Source organism: Microtus pennsylvanicus, chromosome 3 (genome assembly GCF_037038515.1).
Source record: "Microtus pennsylvanicus isolate mMicPen1 chromosome 3, mMicPen1.hap1, whole genome shotgun sequence".
Taxonomy (NCBI): domain Eukaryota; kingdom Metazoa; phylum Chordata; class Mammalia; order Rodentia; family Cricetidae; genus Microtus; species Microtus pennsylvanicus.
In genome coordinates, this window is record NC_134581.1 from 95,728,008 (window position 1) to 95,750,670 (window position 22,663).

At 41.3% G+C, this 22,663-nt stretch overlaps 1 protein-coding gene across 3 annotated transcripts in view; it reads left to right on the top strand.

The window, feature by feature from the left end:
- The window catches only part of Dpy19l1 (dpy-19 like C-mannosyltransferase 1), a 95,312-nt gene that overhangs the window by 61,767 nt on the left and 10,882 nt on the right, over positions 1-22,663 (top strand). For 2 of the 3 annotated variants that reach the window (XM_075966507.1, XM_075966508.1), the window contains exons 11-18: positions 4,858-4,944; positions 6,521-6,580; positions 7,008-7,088; positions 12,876-12,977; positions 14,813-14,884; positions 16,695-16,744; positions 21,021-21,045; positions 22,304-22,423. In XM_075966507.1, coding sequence (XP_075822622.1) covers positions 4,858-4,944; positions 6,521-6,580; positions 7,008-7,088; positions 12,876-12,977; positions 14,813-14,884; positions 16,695-16,744; positions 21,021-21,045; positions 22,304-22,423 — 597 coding nt within the window. The remainder of the gene's footprint in view (positions 1-4,857; positions 4,945-6,520; positions 6,581-7,007; positions 7,089-12,875; positions 12,978-14,812; positions 14,885-16,694; positions 16,745-21,020; positions 21,046-22,303; positions 22,424-22,663) is intronic. The other variant, XM_075966509.1, reaches the window with a different exon arrangement.

A 22,663-nucleotide genomic window follows, 5' to 3' on the forward strand; every position in this document is an offset into this window, starting at 1 on the left:
GCATAGCCATTCACAGATCCCCTCCTCTCAGTTGCTGAAGGCAGTTAAATTACTCTTTCTGCGCCTAGATAGCTCATTTTTTAATAGCCGAGTAACATTTTGACTTTCTTGGGCTCTGTGTCATGGTTTACCCTTTAGTTATGGAGGAACATAGGAACAAGCTGCTGAAGTATTTGCCTGCAGCCTTTAGTGTAGATTTACAATTTAAATTCATTTGGAAAAATATCAAGGAAAGTGATTGTTGAATCATAGGAATTAGTTTATCTCGTGCTTAGGAAAATGCCAAACTGTTTCCCATAGTGGTTGCATCATTTTGCATTCCTACCATAAGAGAGGGGGAGAGAAGAAGAGAAGAAAGATGGGTGTGTGAGAGAGAAAGGGGGTCCTGCTTCTCCACTTCTTCCTCTGAACCACATGTCAGTCACTCTGATTAGTAAGTACATCATGCTTGTCTCATTGCAGTGCGCTTGAACGCACTTCCACGTTATTTATCTATGTTTCTGGTTTGCTGTCCTGTTTGTTCAGGTCCTTTGTCATTTGTTCTTTTTTAAAATTTGATTGTTCATTTTATTACAGAGTTTAAATCTTTATTAATTTTTTGTATTATTTTGGATAACAATCCTTTAACAGATGGTGCTTTTCTCTTCCTTCTAAAGCTGGGTACTGGGAATTGAACCAAGAGCCTCATCCATGCTAGTCCAGTGCTCTGTTGCCAAGCTGCAGCCCCAGCTCAGATGTACCTTTTGCCGATACTTTTCTCTTAGTCTACAACTTGTCATGATCTTGGCATTGACTTTCTTGGAGTTGGAATTTTTAATTTTAAAGATTTATTTATTTACCTATTTGAATGTTTTAACCAGTGCTGCATAGTTTTCTCTATATAGATCTGTATATGTTTTGCCTTATGTATATCTATGTATCACATTTGTGCTTGGTGCCTGCAGAAGTCAGAAGAGGGCATTGGATCACTTAGAACTAGAGGTACAGAAGGTTGTGAGCTTCCATGTGGATGCTGGAAACAGCCTGAACCTTTAGCAAGAACAGCTAGTGCTCTTAACCACGGAGCTGTCTCTCCAGCCCGTATCTGTGGTAAGAAGGACACTTGTTGGTTCCCAGCTGCTCGGCCCCAAAATAATCACACAGAAACTGTATTAATTAAATCACTGCTGGGCCCATTAGCTCTAGCTTCTTATTGGCTAACTCTAACATATTAATTTAACCAATTTTTAATAATCTGTATATTGCCACGTGGCTGTGGCTTACCGGGTAAAATTCCATCTGGCTCCAGCAGGACTATATGGCTTCTCTCTAAGTCTGCCTTCCTTCTCCTAGCATTCCATTTAGTTTTCCCAGCCTAGCCCTTTTCTTTTGCCCTATCAACAGTTCAAGGCAGTTTCTTTATCTTAGTTATACATTACATTTTTAAATGAGCTACACAAACACAATACCTTAATCAAGAGCAGAAATATACATATAATAAAATTGACCTTAAATTTGTATCAATAAACCAAGATCTGTACCAATGCAAATCTTTATAGCACATATATATGCATGTGTATGTGTATATATATGTACATACATACATATATACAAATACTTAATATACATTCATTATTACCTTTATTTTAAGTACTTATTTGTATATGTTTGTGTATGTAAACCTCTGTCCAGAGATCTTGTGCACATTTGTTGGGTTTATATATAGTTCATCTTTTCAGATGCTAGCTTAAATAGCAATGCATTATTAATCTCAAACTCTTGCTGCTGTAATGGATAACTTTTCCCACATTTCACCTTGCTGCAGTTTCTTATTAACTCTGGTTTTGTTGGTTGGTTGAGATATTCTCTACAAATTGCCATGTCATCTGCAAAGATACCTGATTTCTTCCTTCTGCCTTAGCATCCTTCCTCATTGTAGGATGTGGACTTTTTGAGAAGCAACAGTAGGAGGAAAGCTTGGCAGGAAAGCTTGTTACCCTACATTAACACTGATGTACACACATGGACTTTTGTAGATCTTTGCCAAGTTTATGGATTGTCTTTGCTATCCCCAGTTTGTTGCAGTTTTTTTTCCCTTAAACTATGAATGCATGTTGAACTTGGTCAGGTAAATTTTCTTTCCCTGCTATATTCTTCAGACTGTGGATGTTGTATACTAATTGGTTTTCAAATGCTGAATGCTACTGCCTGGGTACATTCATCGGGTTGTAGTGTGTGCTTCTTCTTACCCATTGTCCAATTTGGTTTGCTGATATTTTGTTGAATTAGGGTTTTTTGTTTGTTTTTCATCTGTTTATGGGAAATACTTGAAGTAGTTTGATTATAGTGTCATTGTCTGAGTTAGAATGAGAGTAATCTTGTGCCCTAGAAGGGATTTAAAAGTTTGCTCAGCTCCCATCTTCCAGAAAAGAATGTAGAATGCTAGCGTAACTTCTTCCTATAAACGGGATGCTCTGGCATATTTCAGAGCAGCACTGTTTTCTCCTCCTGCTGGAGCATCGAAAGGTTTTCCTGTATGGTTTTTCCCTGAGAGGAAAAAAAGAAATGACTGAATTGTAAGCTCCCTTCCTATCGGCCACTGCAGCTGCCATCCCTCCATCACAGTGCAGGTTCCCCTTCTGGGGCTGCTTTCGCAGGGGTTTGTGTTCCGCTGCCTTGAGTGGCACCTGTCTTTCTCCTCCACCTGAGGCAGTTTTCCCTGTGATCTCACTTCTCTGCATGATACAATTCTACTTGTTGCTAAGACCCAGTGACAACTTCTAAGCTCTCTCTGTGGGACGGCACTAGATAATGGTCCATGTTCATGGAGTGTCTAGCTTCTTAAGCACTGTTCCTTGAATAGGTTGTCTCATCTCCATTGTCTGATGTTGGAAGTCTTGTCAAAAAGCATCGGTCCCCTCATTGGAGGGGTTGTGTCTGATTTCAATTGGAGTTCAATGTCATTGGTCGGTGTCTGCCCTACAGCATTTTTAGGACTTTGGCTTCATATCAAGTTTTGAAATCCAAGTCTGAGTCTGTACCCTCTTCTTTTTCACTGTTGTTTTATCTCCCCTGTGCTCCTTTAGATTTCGTATGAATTTTTATTTCTGCAAAAGATGCTGGGTTTTCATAGTTACTGCACTGACTGTGTAGATGACTGGGTGTTCATAGCATGGGAACAGCATTCAGACAATAAATATGAGCTGCCTTTCCATCGTGTATGTCTTTATTTCTTTCAATATCATTTTATAGATTTCTTTGTGTAAGTGTTGTGCCTCTGCGATTAAGCTAACCACTAAGTATTTTTGTTCATTTTTGATGCTATTGGCAAAGGACTTATTTTCTAGATTTCTCTCTGAGATTGTTTCTTGTTAGCATGTGGATACTAAGTTGTTGTTGTGTGTATGTGTTTGTGTGTGAACTTTACGTGCGGTTACTTTTTTGAACTTTTAACAATTGTTCTCCCACCTTTAGGCTTTTTTTTTTCCTACAGAGATGTGTCTGTGAACAGACTGTTTACTCTTTCATCTCCATTTTGCCTTGGATGTCTTCTTTCCCATCTAAATGACACAAGTTTACACTGTCCCATGCTGCTGTCTCTTGAGGGAGAAATTTCGGTCTCTCAGTGTTGAGAACAGAGCCTGCTGTGGCTTCATATGTGGTCTCTATTATGAAGAGGTAGATTCAGCCTTTCACCAGTTTGTTCAGTGTATTGTAACTGGATGATGCTGAAATTTGCCAAATACTTTTCTGTATTGAAACGATTGTACCTGTATTTTGAAATGAAATCCACACGCAAATGGAAATATATCAAAGAAATGTGAGCTTTTTATTTTTTAAAAGATTTCTAAATTATAAAGGTAAGTCTTGATGACCTAAAGAAGATGAATGATAGATATGACTAACATAAAAATTTAACTAGTAATCATAATACAAAAATATGACAAAGAAAAAATGTACTGGGGAAATCCTTGTAGCGTGTTTGTTTCCTGTGACATCTAACAAGAGCCTGAAGAAAAAAACACTAATCCAACAGCAAAAGCACATAGTAAAAATAAGCAGTTCCCACTCATAATGCACACATAACTGATGGGAGGCAGTGTCTCGTGCCATTCAGTAGTGAAGGGGAAGCAATGATGGAGCACTGGCCCAGGTAAGCTGGGCAGCCCTTAAGAAGCAGCGTGCAGGGTTAGTCAGAGTGTGGGTCAACAGAAACCTTCATCCAGTTTGTGGGCAGTAAACAGGTGCATCTGCTTGTCAGTATTTTGTCTTTTGTTTTTGTAAAGGCTGTTTCTTGATCCATCAGTTTTCTTTGAATCTATAGCAATGGATTGACCAGTGCATAAGATGTACCTAGAAGGCATCTATAGCAATGGGTTGACCAGTGCATAAGGGGCACCCAGAAGGGCCTTGTCATTTGGGTCGGGGAATAAAAAAAGTGGGGTAGAACTAGAAGGCACTTAGGTGCTGGCCAGTACTCAGAACAGTTAGTAAGCTGTAGAGTGGCATTTTTTTTTCAGTTTTTAGCGTGAATTAGATAGATTTGGGTTGATATGGGAAGCTTCTCGAAGCATGTTTAAGAGTCAAAGCAAGAAAGGATAGCTTGTGGGTGGGTGACCGTTCGTGGCTTATGAATGAGATGTAAACTAGAATTTGAAATGCTGGTGTCTGGGAGGGTGCGCAGGAAATGGCTGGCGATGGCACACACCTTGTCTTGGAGTGTGGGGCTTGGGATGTAGAGTGAGCTGGGCTTGCCTGGTTGCCCTTGTTGAGTGCTTTAAATTTCCTCAATCACGGGAGTGTACAATTAGAAAATGAACGTCTACATTCTTCCTTTGGGTCAGTGTGCACTAACTCTATTTCCTTTGATTTTTATAGATTTCTCTTGTGCTTTGTTTCGTGTTGATGTTTGGGAACTCGATGTTGCTCACATCTTACTATGCATCCTCTTTGGTGATTATTTGGGTACGTATTCCTTTAACTGTTTATTAAAAAGCTTTATTTTCGAGAAGTTTATGAATGTATACAGTGAAGTATGACCACAGATATTCCCCATATCTTCTCAGCATATCCTCCTCTCTGCAGGCTTTGGTTTTTTTATTGATAGCTCACTATGTTCAGTTAAGCTGTCTGGCCCTGTCTGTTTTTGAAACAGTTTCAACTTCTCTATCACTGGTTTGGAATGTGTGAGTAGCTTCTGCGGCGTCATATAAAGTGTTTATCAGCTTTATCTTTACCTGATGGAGCAATGAAGTTCTCACTGCGAAAGCAGAGAAATTAAGACTCAGTGGTATCACCATTGGAAAGCTCAGAGCCTCAGGTCCCGCTGTCCCTAGGTTGCTTTTTCCTCCCCTCAGCTCCCCTTGCACCTGCTTTGTTCTTGAGTTCATTGCAGGAGATTTCTGTGCTTCCTGATTTCTTTTCATCTTTCCAGTTTCAGTCTAAATCTAAAAGTTGTCTTAAATTCAGACTTTGGTGCACTTTTAGGAAATGACTCTGATTCGCAGGCTTTAGTATTACAGTGCTGTGCAAACCCGGTTTCCCCTTCTGCCTGTGGCACACGCACTCCAGCTGGGTCTGTGTCTTGATAACACACACATTGCACTTCCCCGTTGGAGTGCTTTCTGCCTTTTGAATAGTCATCCTTTGGTTCAGTTGATTTTCAGAGCCCATTAGTACATTCGGAGAGTCTTACAGCTCTGCCTCACAAGTAGCTACTTTAAAATACCCATTTCCAAGACACACACATGCTTTCTCCAGCCTGAGGCACTACCTGTAGCTGATGTGTTATTTATTACTCTGTAGCTGAAGTATATTTAGCCACAGCCATGGGCTTGAGGTGATGCTATTTGCAGCCCTAAACTTGGAGTTGCTACTGCTGTGCCCTGGGATTAAGATCAACAAATTCTCTAAGTCATTTCTGCCAAGTTTGAAGTCTGTTTTTCTCACTGGAGCTTATAGAGTTTAGGATTCATGTACCTGGACAGACTTGATTTAACACAGAGCTGTTCTGTTAGGACAGTAAAATCTCATGTGTACTTCATCACGTAAGTCAGGAATTTTAAGCTTAAAGGGAATCTTATGCTTTTATGAGCTATTTAAATTTCTGAATTTGTTGTATACCTCTTGGTTCATCATAGGTAAACCTGATATGGAAAATAGAGAAGTAGGTCTTTTATATACTGATTTTCTTTTCAATTTTACATTCTCAATGACAATACATTTTTTTTAGTGTTTTTTTTTTTGAGGTATGCTTTGAATCACTAACTGCATATGTGGACATGGGGCGGCAGTTGTGAAAAATCCACAAAACAAAGCAAGGGACATGAATGTCGGAGAGAAATGTGTAGGAAGAAAGAGTGGGGACAGAGAGACAGGGCTGTAGATTAATTAGGATGGAGTTCATACATGCGTGAAAATGTCAAAGAACAGATTTAATTAATAAATCAATCATGTGCTGAATTTCATATTTTTCAAAGTCTCAGTTATTCAGAACAATTGTTACTTGAGTGTCTGAGTATTCATTTGTGTTCCTATTCAGGGGTTGCTGGCAGTGAAACCACAGTTGCTAAAAATGAATGTATCTGAACCTAGTTTATGGGTAAGAATAAACCTACGTGTTTTCTTCTCTAAAATACAGCATTGGTTTTGTGCTTTACTTTTTAAGAAATTATGCACACAAGGGGCCTGTTTGCTTTGTAATAAGCATATGAGGGCTCTGTCTGAAGTTTTATTTATTACTGCATGTTTCTTCTGAGGACAGCCATGTGTGACAACCCCACTGTAGGCGTCGAGCTGGAGTTCTTGTTTACATCTCTGATAAGACAGAAATACATTTTGCTAGGAAGGTCCTATGTTTTCAGTTTTATTTTTAGCTATAATAACCCTTGGTTTTTGAACAACGTGCTTTTAGAAGACATTCCCTTGGGGACTAGTATTGCTAACATGGGATAAAGCATGTGCTCCATTCACTGCTCCAGGCTACAGAAGGTGGAAGAAAGTTTGTTTTATTTATTTTTCTTTTGTAGGTTATCCAAGGGTGTTGTTGGTTATGTGGAACTGTTACACTCAAGTATTTGACTTCCAGAATCTTTGGCATTGCAGATGATGTAAGTGTATTGTTGCTTAAAATGGAAAGACTTGAAAAGTATCCAATAGGCAGGGAGTAAATTAGTGGAATTATTAGAGTATAATTTCTTAAGCTGTATTCTAAGGTGAAGTAAATATTATTTTCTCTTTTTAATACAAGAAAGAAAATCACAAAAATATGATTATGTATATAGTTTGAATCTCCAGAATTAACACAGCCCCTTTTTAGTATATTTCTACATCACAAAGATGTAGAAAATGTCAAACAAGGACTCTGGACACTAAGGCCTAACATTTAAGGCATGTACAGCCATTTTCTGACATCTTTATGGTCTCTTTTTAAAACCAAAGAGACAGTGTCTTCACCGTCATAGGTAGAGATCTGCCCTCCCCACCTTCACTGTGGCCATTTCTTGTGGGATGTTTGTTCAGATGCCAATATTCACAGTTAGAGCCAGGTTAGACTTAAGAAATTTTGTTTTGTTTGGCTAGGACAGAAAATAAAATGATAATGTTTGTGATTTATTATCTTCAGGCTTCTTCTTATGAATAGTTGCTTTATTTGTTTCTCTATATGTGTGTGTACATGTGTGTTCATGGTACCTGCGTGGGTGCCTATACATGAACAGAACTGGACATGAGCTATCATCTCTCTCCACTGTCTTGAGGCAAGGTCTCCCATGAACCTGAAGCTAGGCGGTGGCCAGCAAACCCCAGTGATCCTCCTGTCTCACCCTTGGCAATGCTGGGCATATAGGCAGCTTTGGCTCCCTCAAGCCATCCCCTGGCCTCACTTGCTTACTTTATTTTGATGTTATGATCAGCACATTCTAAGTTTGGTACTTCCAGCAATTATAATAATACAAAAGATAATGAAGGCTATGGCAAGTACGAATGTAAGTTCAGGATTCTACAGGAGCACACAGGAGGAGAATCAGGAATTGACCAGAAGTCATCTGTGCAGATGAGAGGGGAAGAGTGAGGGAGTTGGATGCAGAACGTAGGAAGAAGGGGGAGACAATAGCTCCAGTGCAGGTGGGTGGACTCTGCTTTCTTTCTGTTGGGAGACAAACTAATAAGCCAGTGATTCAGACTGAAGGCACTGTTGACATTTTTGCGTAGCCCAACATTCTAGTGAAATGAAATGACAGTCAGTGCAGATCTCCACACAAGAGATGACATAAGCATGCGAAGGCCTCTAGGACTGAAGCAGAGAGCGATACTAAGTGTGCTGCTGCTAAAGAAGCAGGGGCCTGTCCCCCAGCCCTGGAAAGGGCTGTGTCTTTCCTTCTTTGCTCACTGTCCTTTGGGAGGAGCCTGTGTCTGTCCCTTCACCTGCCAGTTCTCTTTAGTCTGAGAAGCTAGCAGCTGTTAGGGTTCAAGTATTTGCACTTTGCACATTTTATGTAGGTCTCATTTTGTCATGAATGAGGTGAATCCTGGAGCTTTCAAAACAAAACAAAGACAAGCAAGCAACAAAACCCACTTCCCCTTCGAAGGAAAGTCTTCTTAGCAGAGCTTTACAGTTTGTCAGGTTGGAATAGCCATGCCTCGCCTGTGATCTTACAGTTTTCCTAAATTAAAGGGGCTTACTCAGTGTAGCATGGGGTCAGTGCTTAAGAAGCGTTGGTTAGTGTTGCCATGGTTATTATTGTTGTAATTGATTGTGTACACACACGCACACAATCTTCTTCCTCTGTGGACTCACTGGTGGGTACTTAGGTTGCTAGGTTGGTGGATTGTGCTGCAGTGTACTGAGTTGTGAATAAATAACTCTTCATTAGTTAATTTTTAATGGTGGGTCTAGAGATTACAATACATATCTTTATTTAAAACAATCTTGAGGTTAAATCTATAAGGTTCAGAGTCTGGTTCCTCTCCCTTTGTGCCATTATTGTCATACATTGGATATCTATGTTAGTGCCAAGAGCATGAGTTTTGATCATTGATTTATGCGCTTTTATATCTTAAATGAAGAGAAAAAGAACAAAGGGGGTTTATATTGCCTTTGTATTTTGCAGCATTTTCCATGCTTTTTATTCCCCTTTCTTTCTTGTGCTTGAGGAGGCTTGTGTACTCTGAACCTATAGGACTCCATTTTCTAATTTTCATAAGCCAGGTCTCTTAACAGTAGGTTCTGTCCACCTTCATTTCTATTCCAGTGTTTAGGTTATTTGTTGTGGTTTCTCATTTTGTTGGTTGCAGAGTTGTTTGTGGACTGTAGTTTCTTTAAAACTTCTGGCCTTTATTATTTCTAAGAATGCAATCTATATATATATATATATATATATATATATATATATATATATATATTAATAAAATCACGTCTTTCCTGCCTTCCATGCCCCTTTGCTTGCTCCCTGAAAGTCTACACTGCCTTCTGTCTATCAGCTGTGGGTTTGTAGAATACTTGGGCTCTCTTGGATCATGTGTATGCTTTCCGGTCCTCCAGGAGTGACAATGTCCTTATCCCTTAGATGGTTTTCTCATCTCTAGGTTCTCACTGTAGCAATTACAGCTAGTCTGCCCATCTTCAGTTCCTGTCACTGGGATTGAAGCTGTAGTTTTTCACAGGAAGGCTTTCATCTCTCATTTTCCTGCTGGTGCTGATGATGGCACAGATGTTTGTAATAGGCTCAAAATCAAGTTTTTGACATTGGGCCCACCACCCCCATAGAGACCCTGCCATTGACCCAGCAAGCTGGAGAATCCATGATGGTAGACGGGACAGCCTAGGCAGGAGTGCCACATACTCCTATTTCTTCACAGTTCATTTTTGTCAGAAAATACAGCGTGGTAGTTGTTAGACTAGAAGACTGTGATGTGGTTGTTTGTGACACTTTTGTTGTGTTGTAGTTGGCCTGGGGAATTTCTGACCCTCTCTTCCATGTCTCCAAGTTCCCACATTCCCTGATATTTAACCCTGACCCAGTGTTGGACTCTGAAGCCAATCTCATTTGCTCATTGTGTTACTCTGTAGGCGGACTTTCTCTGTGTCCTTGTACCTGCTGCCAAATAATCACTCCGAGACTTATTAATTATAAATGCTTGGCCATTAGCTTAGGCTTCTTTTTAGCTAGCTCTTAGAACATCTCATTTCTCTTCATCTGTGTGCTGCCCCGAGGCTCATTACCTCATGTCCACACTTCCCATCCTGCTTGTTCTGTGTCTCCTTCTGTCTCTTGAGACTCTGCCCTTCTTCCTCCCAGCATCCTCCGTCTGGCTGTCCTACCTATACCTCCTGACTAGCTACCAGCCAGTCAACTCTTTTATTAAGCCAATCAGAAGGTGCCTTGGCAAAGACACATCTTCATAGTGTCCCAAAATATTATTCCATAATCTTGTTCTTTCTTAATAGTGCTGAGTTTGGTTGGCTAGTATTTTAATGATATTTACCTTTAATCATGAAAGGTATTAATCATAGTTTTTCTTACTTAATGATTTTGTCTTCAGAACAATAGTAACTTCCTGAATTTTTTAAGATGAGTTCAATCTCCTACTTTCAGAGAGCATTTGAATAGAAGTGACATTTCCCCCTTAAGTGTAGGCAGAGAGCAACACTGAAGCCTACAGCACTGAGGGTTTTCAGTGTGAGGAGGGTCACAGTCCTAACCGGACTTCCTTAGGAGCTTAGCCATCTGGCTGGAGCTTTAACGGGTGTGCTCAGGGCTGCTTTGCACATTCTTTGTTTGCGACCGAGTGGCGCATGCTTTCAGAATTGCACATGCAAGTTTTATATATGTACATATATCGGGAATGGTCTTTTATTGTTAAACAGTTAAGTTTTCAACTTTTCTAACTTGACAGGTAACATTGTATGTGTATACCATGTACAGCGTCATATGGGGAAACTTTCGTGCATGGTGGACTGCTAGAAAGCAGCCTTTTTTCACATAACTTCGCAGTTACTGTTTTGTTATTGTTATTTTGTGGCTAGAGCTCGTCACATCCATTCTCTGCATTTGCTGTGGAATGCACATCTGAGGTGCAGTAGGTCTGCTGGTTATTCTACCTAACCGTAACTGTGTGTCCTCCGACCACCTCCCTCACTCCATCCTCTCCCACCCCCTTTTTAACCACTCTTCTTTTGAGATTAATTTTATAGAGTCCATTTGTAAGATTAAGCACGTAGGAAAATGTGTGATCCTTTTGCTTTTACCACTCTTATTTTCTGGTAAATTTGTCTTAATGATTCCTGAAAGTAGTGCTTTTTTGTATACCTTATAAATTTGCTTTTTGTGACTTTCTGCTTGATCTAAAGGTTATTGAATTTTGGCCTATTTAGTTTCCAGTCAGAAGGACTGCCGAAGCCATTCCCAGATATTTTCTAGTTTTACTGCTTTTATGATTAAAAAATTTATATGCAGTTTCAACATGCTATTATGACATGCCACATATAAATACTTAATTTTTTTACTGTGCTTAAGGAAAATGTGTATGTTCTTCCTGTAAAGTTTATAGTCTTTATTTATGGACTAATTATATTATGCTAATTTATGTTGAATCTTCTCTTGCTCCTCTACTGCTGTCAGATTCATAGGCACACGCGTGGCTCTCTGTGGTAGTCCACATGCAGGATGTGTCGTCGGCTTTGCTCTTCGCTCACCAGCACGTAGTATTGTCTTTTCACAGGTTTCCCTGAATCGCTGTGTGGTTTTTGTCTTGAATTTTATAGTTCGTTAGTATGTTTCAGGGAAGCGGCAGGGGTGGGAGGATTCTTTCTTTCCACTGTGGTCTGGGACCACACTCTGTTCATCAGTTTTCATGGCAAGTTCCTTTTCCTGAATCTCCCCGGCCCTTGAGCTTAGTTCTGTGAGATTCCATGGCTGCTACCCTAGGATTTTGTTTCAGACTTATGTTGTTTATTATTTTTTATGCTTTGGTGTGGTTTATCTTTTGTAGACAACATAATATTGTATTTGTTCCCTTAAGTCAGTTTGGGCATCTGCCCTCTAATTAGATCATTTAAGCTCTTTGTGTAAATGGCAGTTGCCTTTTGGTAGGAAATTTTTCTTCATTTTATTTGGGATTTGTTTCCTTGGGCCATTTCAGGGGCCACATAACCACCCTTCCAGCTTCCTAAGTGTATCCGCCTGCCTCTTCTCTCCGCAGCTTTTGCGTCATCACAGTCCCCAGCCTTCCTGCTCCACTCACAAGCCCCTGTGATCCGAGGCCATAGGCAAAATCGCCTCTTCTCCTAGACTTTGCTGTTTTAGATAATAGTTAACTTGAAAGTTTGGTGAACATCGTATGCCCTCAAGCCTTCCTTTCTCGTTTATAGAGTGGGACGGCACACAAGCCCTTCCTGACTGTCTGTCGGAAGGTGACTTTTATGCCAGTTCCTCTGTGCCTGCTGCCTTTAAACTGTCTGCTAAGTCCCTTCCCACATTCGGACTCAGCCTCCCCTCTGTCCTCCAGACCTGGCTTCCTATGTGGTTGTCAGAAATCTTAAGAGTTCCTAGGCTCATTCCTCCTGGGGGAGAGCAAGGTGGGGCTGGGGAACTGTTTTTGTCCAGGTTTAGCACCACGAGTAGAAAAACTCAGGGGTAAAGCCTTGGGCATTGAGTGGGCGGGGAGTAGACATTGGTAGGAAGCTTTGGGAGCTGTCACTTGCTGGCAGAACAGGGGACGCAGCTGTGAGTTTGGAGGACCAGAACAGAACTTTCTTTAACATAAAAGCCCAGATTTGGAACAATGGACTTTTTCATACAGTGAAAACTATTTTTAGATACTCTTAAGATTAAAACGCAATGCATAATTGTGATCTTTGGTTTAGTATAATGATTCCTGACTTGATTTCTTTCCAGGCTCATATTGGGAACTTACTAACGTCAAAATTCTTTAGTTACAAGGATTTTGATACCTTACTATATACTTGTGCAGCAGAGTTTGACTTCATGGAAAGGGAGGTAAGCTCTGATTTCCAGTGTTGTTCCCTGGGCTCCAACCCTTTTCTTTTTCACAAAGCATGCCCTGCTGTTTCAGGTCCACACTTAGTTTAGAGAAAGAAGTCCAGCAGCCTAATGCAAGCCTTCCCATTTTGTATTTATTTATGACCTTTTCCGTGTTGATAATTTGCAAGTATGCATTCAGAATGGCTACAGTGCTTGGATGAGTGAGCACAGGCATTTCCAATAGCCTCTTTTCAGAGACAGCATTCCACAGCTCAGTCAGGCTCTCAGGCTCATACGCTTCCACTTACTGTGTGGATATTCGAATGATCTCATTGCATTTAAATATCATTAAGCACAAGTTTTTCATAGCTGACATTTCTCTGTTGAAAATTTGATTCAGATATTTGATGTTTATGGGAAAGCCTGAGAGTGGGTAGTGGTTTGTGGGACAGCATCTTGCAGTGGGAATGAATGGTCTTGAACGAACACATCTTACTCGTTGTGTTACAGTCTACTAGCTTCTAGTAGTATACTGCAAACAGATACTGTGAAGATAAAATGAGATTTCACATACTAAAGTACTTTGATCTCTTAAGTGAAATATTATTTCAATACTTCTTGAGGTAGTTTGTTTCAACAAGCATGTGTATATTAGCCTCAGAATCCCCATCCATGTTGAATTCCTTTGTTGCTGTTTACACATGATACACTTTCCTCTAAGGCTATATCTGTAGGAATGCACTAAACTGACCATTACTTCATTGACATATTCATTGCTCCAGTTCTCCCACTCTGGTAATTCTGTGTCCCGAGTGCCAGGCCAGCAGCCTTCAGTGTAGACTTATCTGTTCTTAGTCAGGTGTACCTTGATGACTTCAGCTGCATCTTGGCCTTCATTTATCCTATTTATGCTGTTGATTCATAATAGCTGATAAAAACTAAACAAATGATAGTGAAAAAAGTCAAAGGAAAAATGTCTTTAGATATCGGTTAAGAGGAAATCTAGACTCCTTCGTGAAAGTGGTAACGAAAATAGAGGTGAAGATAAGCAGAAAAGTGATATGTTGTAGAAGGCCTGGAGACTACAGAGATCATCATGCCTGCTTCTGGAACCCCCGAGTGGTCGTTGCCCATCCAGTGAGATATATTGTGTACTGAGGCATGGCATGACTCCATTCAGCTTAAATAGTCTGGCTCTTGTATATATTCCTGTCTCCATGTGTATCTGGATTTAGGCACAGTGCTGCCAGGCAGCTGAGTGTCTGTCACTTGAGGGAGTGTAACACAATTCCAAACTGACCTGGAAAGATGCTTAAAATGTGTAACAGAATAAAGAAGAAGACCTTACCTGTGATTGACTCACAAAAGTGAAAGAGCAACATCCTGACCGGGCCTCGAGTGGGACATAATTGAGAAGCTCACAGGACTGTGTTACTAAATACATTTCTATGAATTTATCGTGTACATTTGTGTGTTAGAAAAAGAAATGCAGTGGCTAAGAATATACATAAAATGTATACGGAGCTTCTTCTCTGTAAATAGTCACTGTGCTTAGGATGAATAGTGAGTCTTCAGTTAGACAAAGTGTGTGAAGAGAAGAATCTATAGTTGTCTTTCATGCGAGTTTTGCAAACTGTATTTTTAGTGTTTTCAACTCAGCATTGGTGAAATGTGTTTCTATGGAAACGTGCTTTAGTTTCAGTGATGGGAGTCAGTAGATAGGTTGGCCTCTTTGGTTGATGAATATTTGTATTTCTCTACCTATGCTTCTAGAAATTCACCCATTTCATTTGAAAAGAAGTTTTGTTTGATTAAAACATTTCCTTCTCACAAATACCCTTCAATTTTAGACTCCACTGAGATACACAAAGACACTGCTGCTTCCTGTTGTTCTCATCGTGTTTGCTGCAATCGTCAAAAAGGTGCGCGTGCCGCAGGATGCTTCTCAGAATTAAACGTGTTCTTGTTTTTGTATAGTAGTTAGAAATATTTGGCTACACAATAATAGGATAGTTTTATACTGAGTTTTCGAAACATTCTGTATTTTCTTACTGATGGCCTTTGATGAGTGCTTACAGATCTTAAAGATATTCTGCTCCCTGCTAGCCTAAAATAGACCCAGAAAAGAACAGTTTAGTTCCTGATCATGCATTTTAGAAGTCATGTCTATTATTGACTGGATTTTAATGTTGAGTAATATTTCTAAAATATTTAATATTTAACTTTTTATATGATATATGAGCAGTTTTCTGTTACTTTTGAATGAGATTTATTATTAATAAAAAAAGAGGAATTGGGGAAGTGCAGTGTATTGATGAAGTGGATAACATGTTCAGGCTCCAAGTTTCCTTTGATAATGAAATTCTAAGCCCTTGTGTAAACTAAGCCTGAAAAATACCAGTCTTCTGTGAAGAAAAGCCGGCGTGCAACTGTTTCTTAAGTAGCTTGTGAAGGCTGTAACTACATGAGACCTAAGAGATGAGATTAGCGTGCAATCGAAGAAGAGATGCCAAAGCCTCGCAATTTATTGATCTCTAGTGATTTGTGCTAACACAGTGTATTTATCTGTGGGATATTCTGTTCTGTGATTACTGTTCATGTTGTATTTGTACTGTGCTTCGTACTCCCCCATAGCATATTTGGATGTGTCACTCAGCCAGTGCCCCATGGAGTAAACAGACACTGCCTTGGAAGATGAAGGATGTTAGTAGCTCCCTTCGTGCCCATTGTCTCACTAGACTCGATCTTAGCCCTCTCCTACAGACACCTGCTGGCACTCAGCTTTGGACTCCGCTTGTTTCGGCTTCTGTCACTTTACTCAGTTTTGTTGTATGCCAGGTTCTGCACCCCATCTGAACTTGGGATGCCCTGTGATTCATACATAATTATCCTCAAAAATGACCAGATTCTGACCGTGAAGAACCTGTCCAAAGGCTGCAGTGACCAGGCATGATAGCTTACACCTTTAATCTTTGCACTTGGGAGGCAGAGGCAGGTGGATGGATATCTGTGGGTTCTAGACTGTTCTGGTCTGTGTACTGAGTTCTAGGCCAGCTAGAGCTACACAAGAAAATGAGACTCTGCCCAATAAAACAGAACAAAAAACTGCAGCATTGATGGCAAGATGTGATGAAATATAGTAGGTCAGATGCATGAAGCCGCACTGTTTAGTTTGAAGAGCAAAGATTCAAGTAGAAGCTGGGAAATTATTTTCAAATATTTAAAAGCCCACCATTTGGAAATTATGACTATGTTCTTTTTGGTACCTTGGAAATATGGTCATTGATAGGATTTTTGGCCGGAAATGCTAATACCAATCAGGAGAGTGTAAGAGCCTGGGCAGCAGCCCAGTGGTTCCTCCAAGGGTTTAACTAGGGTGTGTGCAAGCTGCTGTGTCTGAGACACTTCTACAGTTCTGTGTCTGTGTCCACCACCTCCATGTTAGGGGAGGAGCGGGAGTGTCAGGACCAGCAGTGCTTCTTAATGTTTGTCCCCTCAGGAAGGTCATTTCATCCTTTTGAGCCTTTTGCCCACATCCTAAATGGGGCATTGTAATTTTCCTAACAGGATGCTTTAAGTATCACCATCAAGGACTGTGGTAGTACAGATAATGTTGAAATTATTATTTTCTGAGTTGTCTCTTATCTCCGTACTTCTTATATTTCTGTTAAGAGTCTTGATATCTGTTTTCTTTATAACAGCTCTTCTAAAGTCTTTAAAATCCATTTTCAGATTATTAGTGATATTTGGGGTGTCATGGCTAAACAACAGACACATCTAAGGTAAATATGCACTTAACTTTCTTACTTCCACTTATTGACTGTTTATTGCAGTATTTACTTATGTGCTTACATGTTTTACACTTCATACGTGGTGTTTTCCATTGGCACCATTCCCCTTCCTCTCTGTGTGCACCTGTCAGAGCTCACCCAGAGAAGTCTGACTGATGGAGGTGGGTGTTGTATCTTATCTGTTGCTTTCATTGGTTAAGTAATAAAGAAAACTGCTTGGCCCTCTGATAGGGTAGAATTTAGATAGGCGGAGTAAACAGAACAGAATGCTGGGAGAAAGAAGCTGAGTCAGGCAGTCGCCATGGTTCTCCCACTCCAGACAGACGCAGGTTAAGATCTTCCCTGGTAAGCCACCTGATGGGCTACACAAATTATTAGAAATGGGTTAGTCCAGGTGCGAGAGTTAGCCGAGAAGAGGCTGGAACTAATGGGCCAAGCAGTGTTTAAAAGAATACAGTTTCCGTGTAATTATTTCAGGTAAAGCTAGCCGGGTGGCGGACGCAGCCACGCTCCTCGTATTACAACATCTGACCGTGATACCCACATCCTCTTTCCTAGGGGGACATGACTTTGCCAGTTCAGCAGAGAAAATTGATTATTCTGTATGGAGGCCAATAGATTCTCATATTTGAGAAATAAACAGGGAAATATAAAACTAGATCCATTCCTCATTTTTTTTAACTTAACTTCCCTATTAAGCAATTTTGAAACATAGGCAACCAAATGTACCTAGAAATTGACAAAGAGAGGTACTTGTAATTGAAGTAGTGACAGGTCTTTTCAGCAGGATGCAGCACTTACATGCCGGGAAGGTTGACATCATCAGCCAGAAGTACTTGTTTGATAGAAGTTGCTAGAAGTATTATGAAAGGAAAAGGACAGTTACAGGAAATATTCATATGTGACTCAGGACTGATGACAGCCAAGGACATATAAAGAACCTAGAAGAATTAATAGGAACGTGTTCAGACACACTAGAGAGTGAATTAGACACAGAAAAGGGAACCAAAGGAAGAGTGAGTTTACCTTTTCCCTCTCCACCACACTTATGCCCCTGGAAAGCTTCTTGTGCACTTTAATGATGGTAAGTTGTCCCTGACTCTGGGCTTTGCAGGAGTTGAACCCTTTGCCCATAATTGGTTTCTTGCATTCCTTGTAGCCTGCTCTTTCCATAGCCAATGGGAAAGAGTGATGGTTGAGAGGGTGAGTATTTATAACTGACACCTAGAGGCTCAGAAAAGCCTACAGTCTTGGTGATTGAGACATTTTGAACAAAATGAAAGTCTTTCTATTTACCAGATTAGTAATGATTATTAATATTCAGTGCTTGCACAACTGGGAGAAATGGGCTATAGTTGGCTGAGGCAGGAAGCCATACAGTGGGCCTGCTCTTCAAGTCAGCAGTTCCCTGAGTACAGGTACTTGCTGTGGAAGTGTTCACATGAATGGAGACAGTGGGTATGGTGTTACATGTAATGTGGAAAGTTAGCATGGTCAAAATATGTATTAGTACAAAATGAAATTACGGTCCAGGTATAAAGTGAAGTGCTTTACCATCTTTATGAAAATAGTTCAATCCCATGCCTTTTCAGACCCAGGCCAGCTGGCCTTGGTGAGTTCCGGAGCCTAGGCAGTTTGGATGCTCACCTTACTAGGCCTGGATGGAGGTGGGGGTTCCTTGGACTTCCCACAGGGCAGGGAACCCTGATTGCTCTTTGGGCTGACGAGGGAGGGGGACTTGACTAGGGGAGGGGGAGGGAATTGGGTAGCGGGGAAGAGACAGAAATCTTTAATAAATAAATAAATTTATAAAAAAAATTAAAAAATGAATAGAAAATAGTTCAATCGTATATCGTTTTTTTTCAAAAGCCAAACAATATACATATATGACAGCTATACTGTTAAGCTGTGTGTGCATGCATTTTCTTTTATAACTTGAGTATCCTCCCCTTTCTACCATTCCCTTAGCTCCAGAGCTCTGCTAACATACGGCAAAGTCTTTTGTGTCATTTAGAAATAGTTGTCTATAACTATGCCTTCTTTGTCCCTGCGTGGATAGGCAGGAAAGGGGAAATGTTTCTAGTATAGAATGTCAAAATTTCAGTTCATCTGAGGTAATTTTTTAGAAGCGTTTGGAGAAGCCTCCAAGTTAGAACCATAGTGTAGCACTCTGGAGAAGGAAAGCAGGAGTGCCCCTGAAGAACAGCTTTGCTCAGAGCCTTCAGAAAACCCCAGCTTCCAGGTTTCAGTTCAGCAGGGCTGAAGCTCCCTGTGGGAAAGGGAATGGTATGTTGACATCTCATTTACATGAGAACAAAAGTTGGGCCATTAGAAAATAGAGCAGGGAAGAGAAAAAGGCACGTTTTAATTTGGATGTGATCACCATTAAGTGTTCTATTCAATCCCTGAAGATAGAGAAGAGTAGCCATGGCCCATGGAGAGACTGCCTCAGCCTGGAGGTCATCCTGGGTGCAGACTTGGCTGACGGGAGTACTGGGCTTGGCTTCCATGCCATCTGTGGGCGACTGTAGCCTGTTAATACTGTGAGGGGTGCTCAGGAAATGGAGAGTGGGTTTTTGCTTGGAATGAATGAAGAAGGCACATTCCACCTCTTCACACTTGACCAGTGCATTTGTTGAAATCTTTGCATCCACATCTTTTGAGACTAGATTTCCAAATTAGATTGTGTTCTGCCTAGGTTGGCGAGGATGATCACTGGTACAGATGTTCATCTGTGTTCAAGCCTTGGGAACAGCTCGGAATTTTCTGTCAGAAAATTTCCAGTCCTGTCTTTTCCTATCAGACCCCTCCATCCCTCAGCATCTTGTCTTAGAAGCTGTAAGCTTTGGTTCTGCTCATAGGTCCATATACAAACAGTATGCAGATCTTGTGATTATCATATTTAGAATTCTATCCAGACTTATGGTTATCTCTTCCCACACTTAGCTCTGTATCACCATTGCCTCTCTGACTCTGCCTCTAACCCCTCACCTCACACCAACTACTCCTCTCTTAGTCTTTGCCTTCTCTCCTCTCCAAGCACACTGTCTTCATGGCTGGCCCAGCAGAACCTCCCTACACTGGACTTTTTGATCCGTCTGCTTTTTGCCCACTGGGCCCCCCGGTCTCTCCCATCTCTGAACCCACTCAGATATCATTCAGGGGTGGTGAGCCTGAGGATCAGGTGCCTCTCGGGGCACTCATGTGTCTACATCTTCTCTGCAGTTCTGGTCACTGTGAGACAGAGTCTTATCCCACCCCTTGTTTTCCCTTTGACTTATATGTAAACTGAGAGGATAAGGATTGTTTTGTTTTGTCGACCCTCTATCTCCTGAGTGTTCAGTACTCAAGGAACTTGAAAAGGTGGATGGATAGATCCAATGATCTGTACCCTGGTCTCTTGCAGGTCTGTCTCATTTTAATGTGGAAGGGCAAGTGAAGTGATATGCAAAATACAAGTGTGAATTCTGTCTCCTCTGAGAAAGGCAGTGCGCTAGGCATGACCATGGGGTGGGCGCTGGTACGATACAAGCTTTCCTGGTGGCTTGAGGGGTCAGTTAGCCTGTGACCAGGTCACTGCACTCAGGAGAGAACAAGGAGGAGGTAGCTGTTCAGGGAGAGAAGTGGGGCCCTGGAGGAGTTATGTTGCAGATGGTGAATTGAGAGTCAGCATTGCAGAGGAACCTCATCCATTTCAGACTTTGAAGCAAAGGAGTAGGTGGCTGACTGGCCCTTTTTATAACTGCTCTTCTTGCTACTGTGAGAATTGATGATAGGCAGGGAAAGATGAGGGCGGGACTTGTCAGTCTCTAAGCACATATCCAGGAAAAAAAAGGAGAATGTTCAAACAAAGCCAAGGGCGGATTTGTTGTCTGCCTGAGAAGACTGTGCACGTGACTGCCGTGGCCCTGCCATCTCTGGTGCAGCACTAGCACAAAGAACTCAGGGTTCACCAGGGGACGAAGCAGGTGCATGGGCTAAGTCTGAGGAGAATTCGTCACTTAACGCCTCACGTGAGCTGGGGTGTACACCATATGATTATTGCCATAGTAAATGTGTACCTAGTCAGACACACGTTGTCATTTTTCAAATAAACTGTCTTACATGGTTGTATACTAGTATTGGGATAAAACTTTTAGTTATTTTGATTTACTTATATGTGTGTGGGAGGAATATTATAGAAGTTGTTAAAAGGTCATGTGTAGATAAAAGTACAAATAAAGGGAGCGAGTGCCTCAGTAATGAGTTGGTTGTTTTTCCATTTCAGAAAACACCAATTTGATCACGGAGAGGTAAATATTTAACATATATATATGGACTTTGTTTTGCAGAGCTAGTATCTAAGTTTATTGGCATTTGTCATTAATTTATCTACTTTTTTGTGGGAATGTTACAGGCTGATTGGGTACCTCTTTTGCTGAAATGTTAAAGACTTTGGTCTGTGAGTAAGCCTTATAGTAATAGCAGTTTCTGGAGCCCAGTGAGGTACAAGTACAAGGTGGTTTTGCTTGGTGGAATGCCACATTTTTTTCCGCCCACCTTGTCCTGAAGCTTAAGAGGTGTGGCTGGCTTCTGTTCCTACCTTCCTGAGTTGAGCAGTTTCCACACAGCCCAGCACAGAGCACTGTGGTTGGGTGGCAGTGACCTTTATTCACCTGACTACTTCCGTGCCTTGGTCTGATGGCAGGACCAAAGTAGATCCAGAAATCTGGCTGTGTTAACTGCAGGTGGGACTATGAGTACAATTACACAGATGCCTGACTCAGTAGTTCTCTCAATTCAGGTTGTTAAAATGGTGCCACCTGCAAGCACATTTTAACAGGGTCTTATACCCATAGATTGAGGCAGGTCTCAGTTCTCACCAGAGTGCAGAGACTAAATATCAGGAGAATGCTCAGCCCCTCATGTGGTGTCTGTATGGCCCCTCCCCCTACCAAGCCCAGCTCCCAAGATGGGGGATGGGGAGTATAAGATTCAGGGGTCAAGGAGGACTGGACCTGCTTCTGGAGATGACAGGACTGTCACACTCATGACCTTACAGCAATGTGGTCAGCTGCACAAGACAGTCTTCAGTCTGCATTCTAGCATGGACTGGTGGGACTTATGAGGCTTTACCCCTAACTGAGGAGCTATTGACAGCTGGTGGCTTTTAAGGGAAGGAGGATCAGTTTTCTTTAAAGATGTGGTAGGTCCACAGTGCTCCAGTGGATGGTCTGCAATCATGAGAGGGTGGAGGAGGGAGGGGAGGGGGGATGTGTGTATGTACGGGAAGCATAAATGGACTCTGGGTTTTTTGTTGTTGTTGTTTGTTTATTCTAAAGAAAAACACAAAGTTAAGGTGTGGAGAGTTTGGGGACATAGATGAGAGGACCCTAGTGGAAGTGTTGAGAATGATTGTGTTCAAAACACCTTCTTTGAACTTCTCAAAGAATTAATAAAAATACCACATAGGAAGAATCATTTAAGAAATCATTTCTATGTGTCCAGATTAAGAGTATGTTCCTAATTTGGCAAATGGTAGAAATGAGCCTTTGTCTTCCCTCCCTTCAGTTGGTTTACCATGCTCTGCAGCTGTTGGCATACACAGCCCTCGGGGTTCTGATCATGAGACTGAAGCTCTTCCTGACACCACACATGTGTGTCATGGCGTCCTTGATCTGCTCCAGACAGGTAACGTGTGGTGATGGTGAGTTCTAGCCCAGCCTTAGCTACTCAGTGGCCCTAAGATAGTGCTGACCGAAGGGTTTCTGTAGCTCCTGACCACTGGAGCTCTCTGGTTCTGTTGCAGCTTCCTAACCTAATGGCCCAAGCTGCTCATGTCGGTTCTTCTGCTTTGTGACACTGTCTTCAGCAAACAAGTGCAATCAGTGCAGCCTGGCTTCATCTGTTATCACTACAGGCACCGGTAGA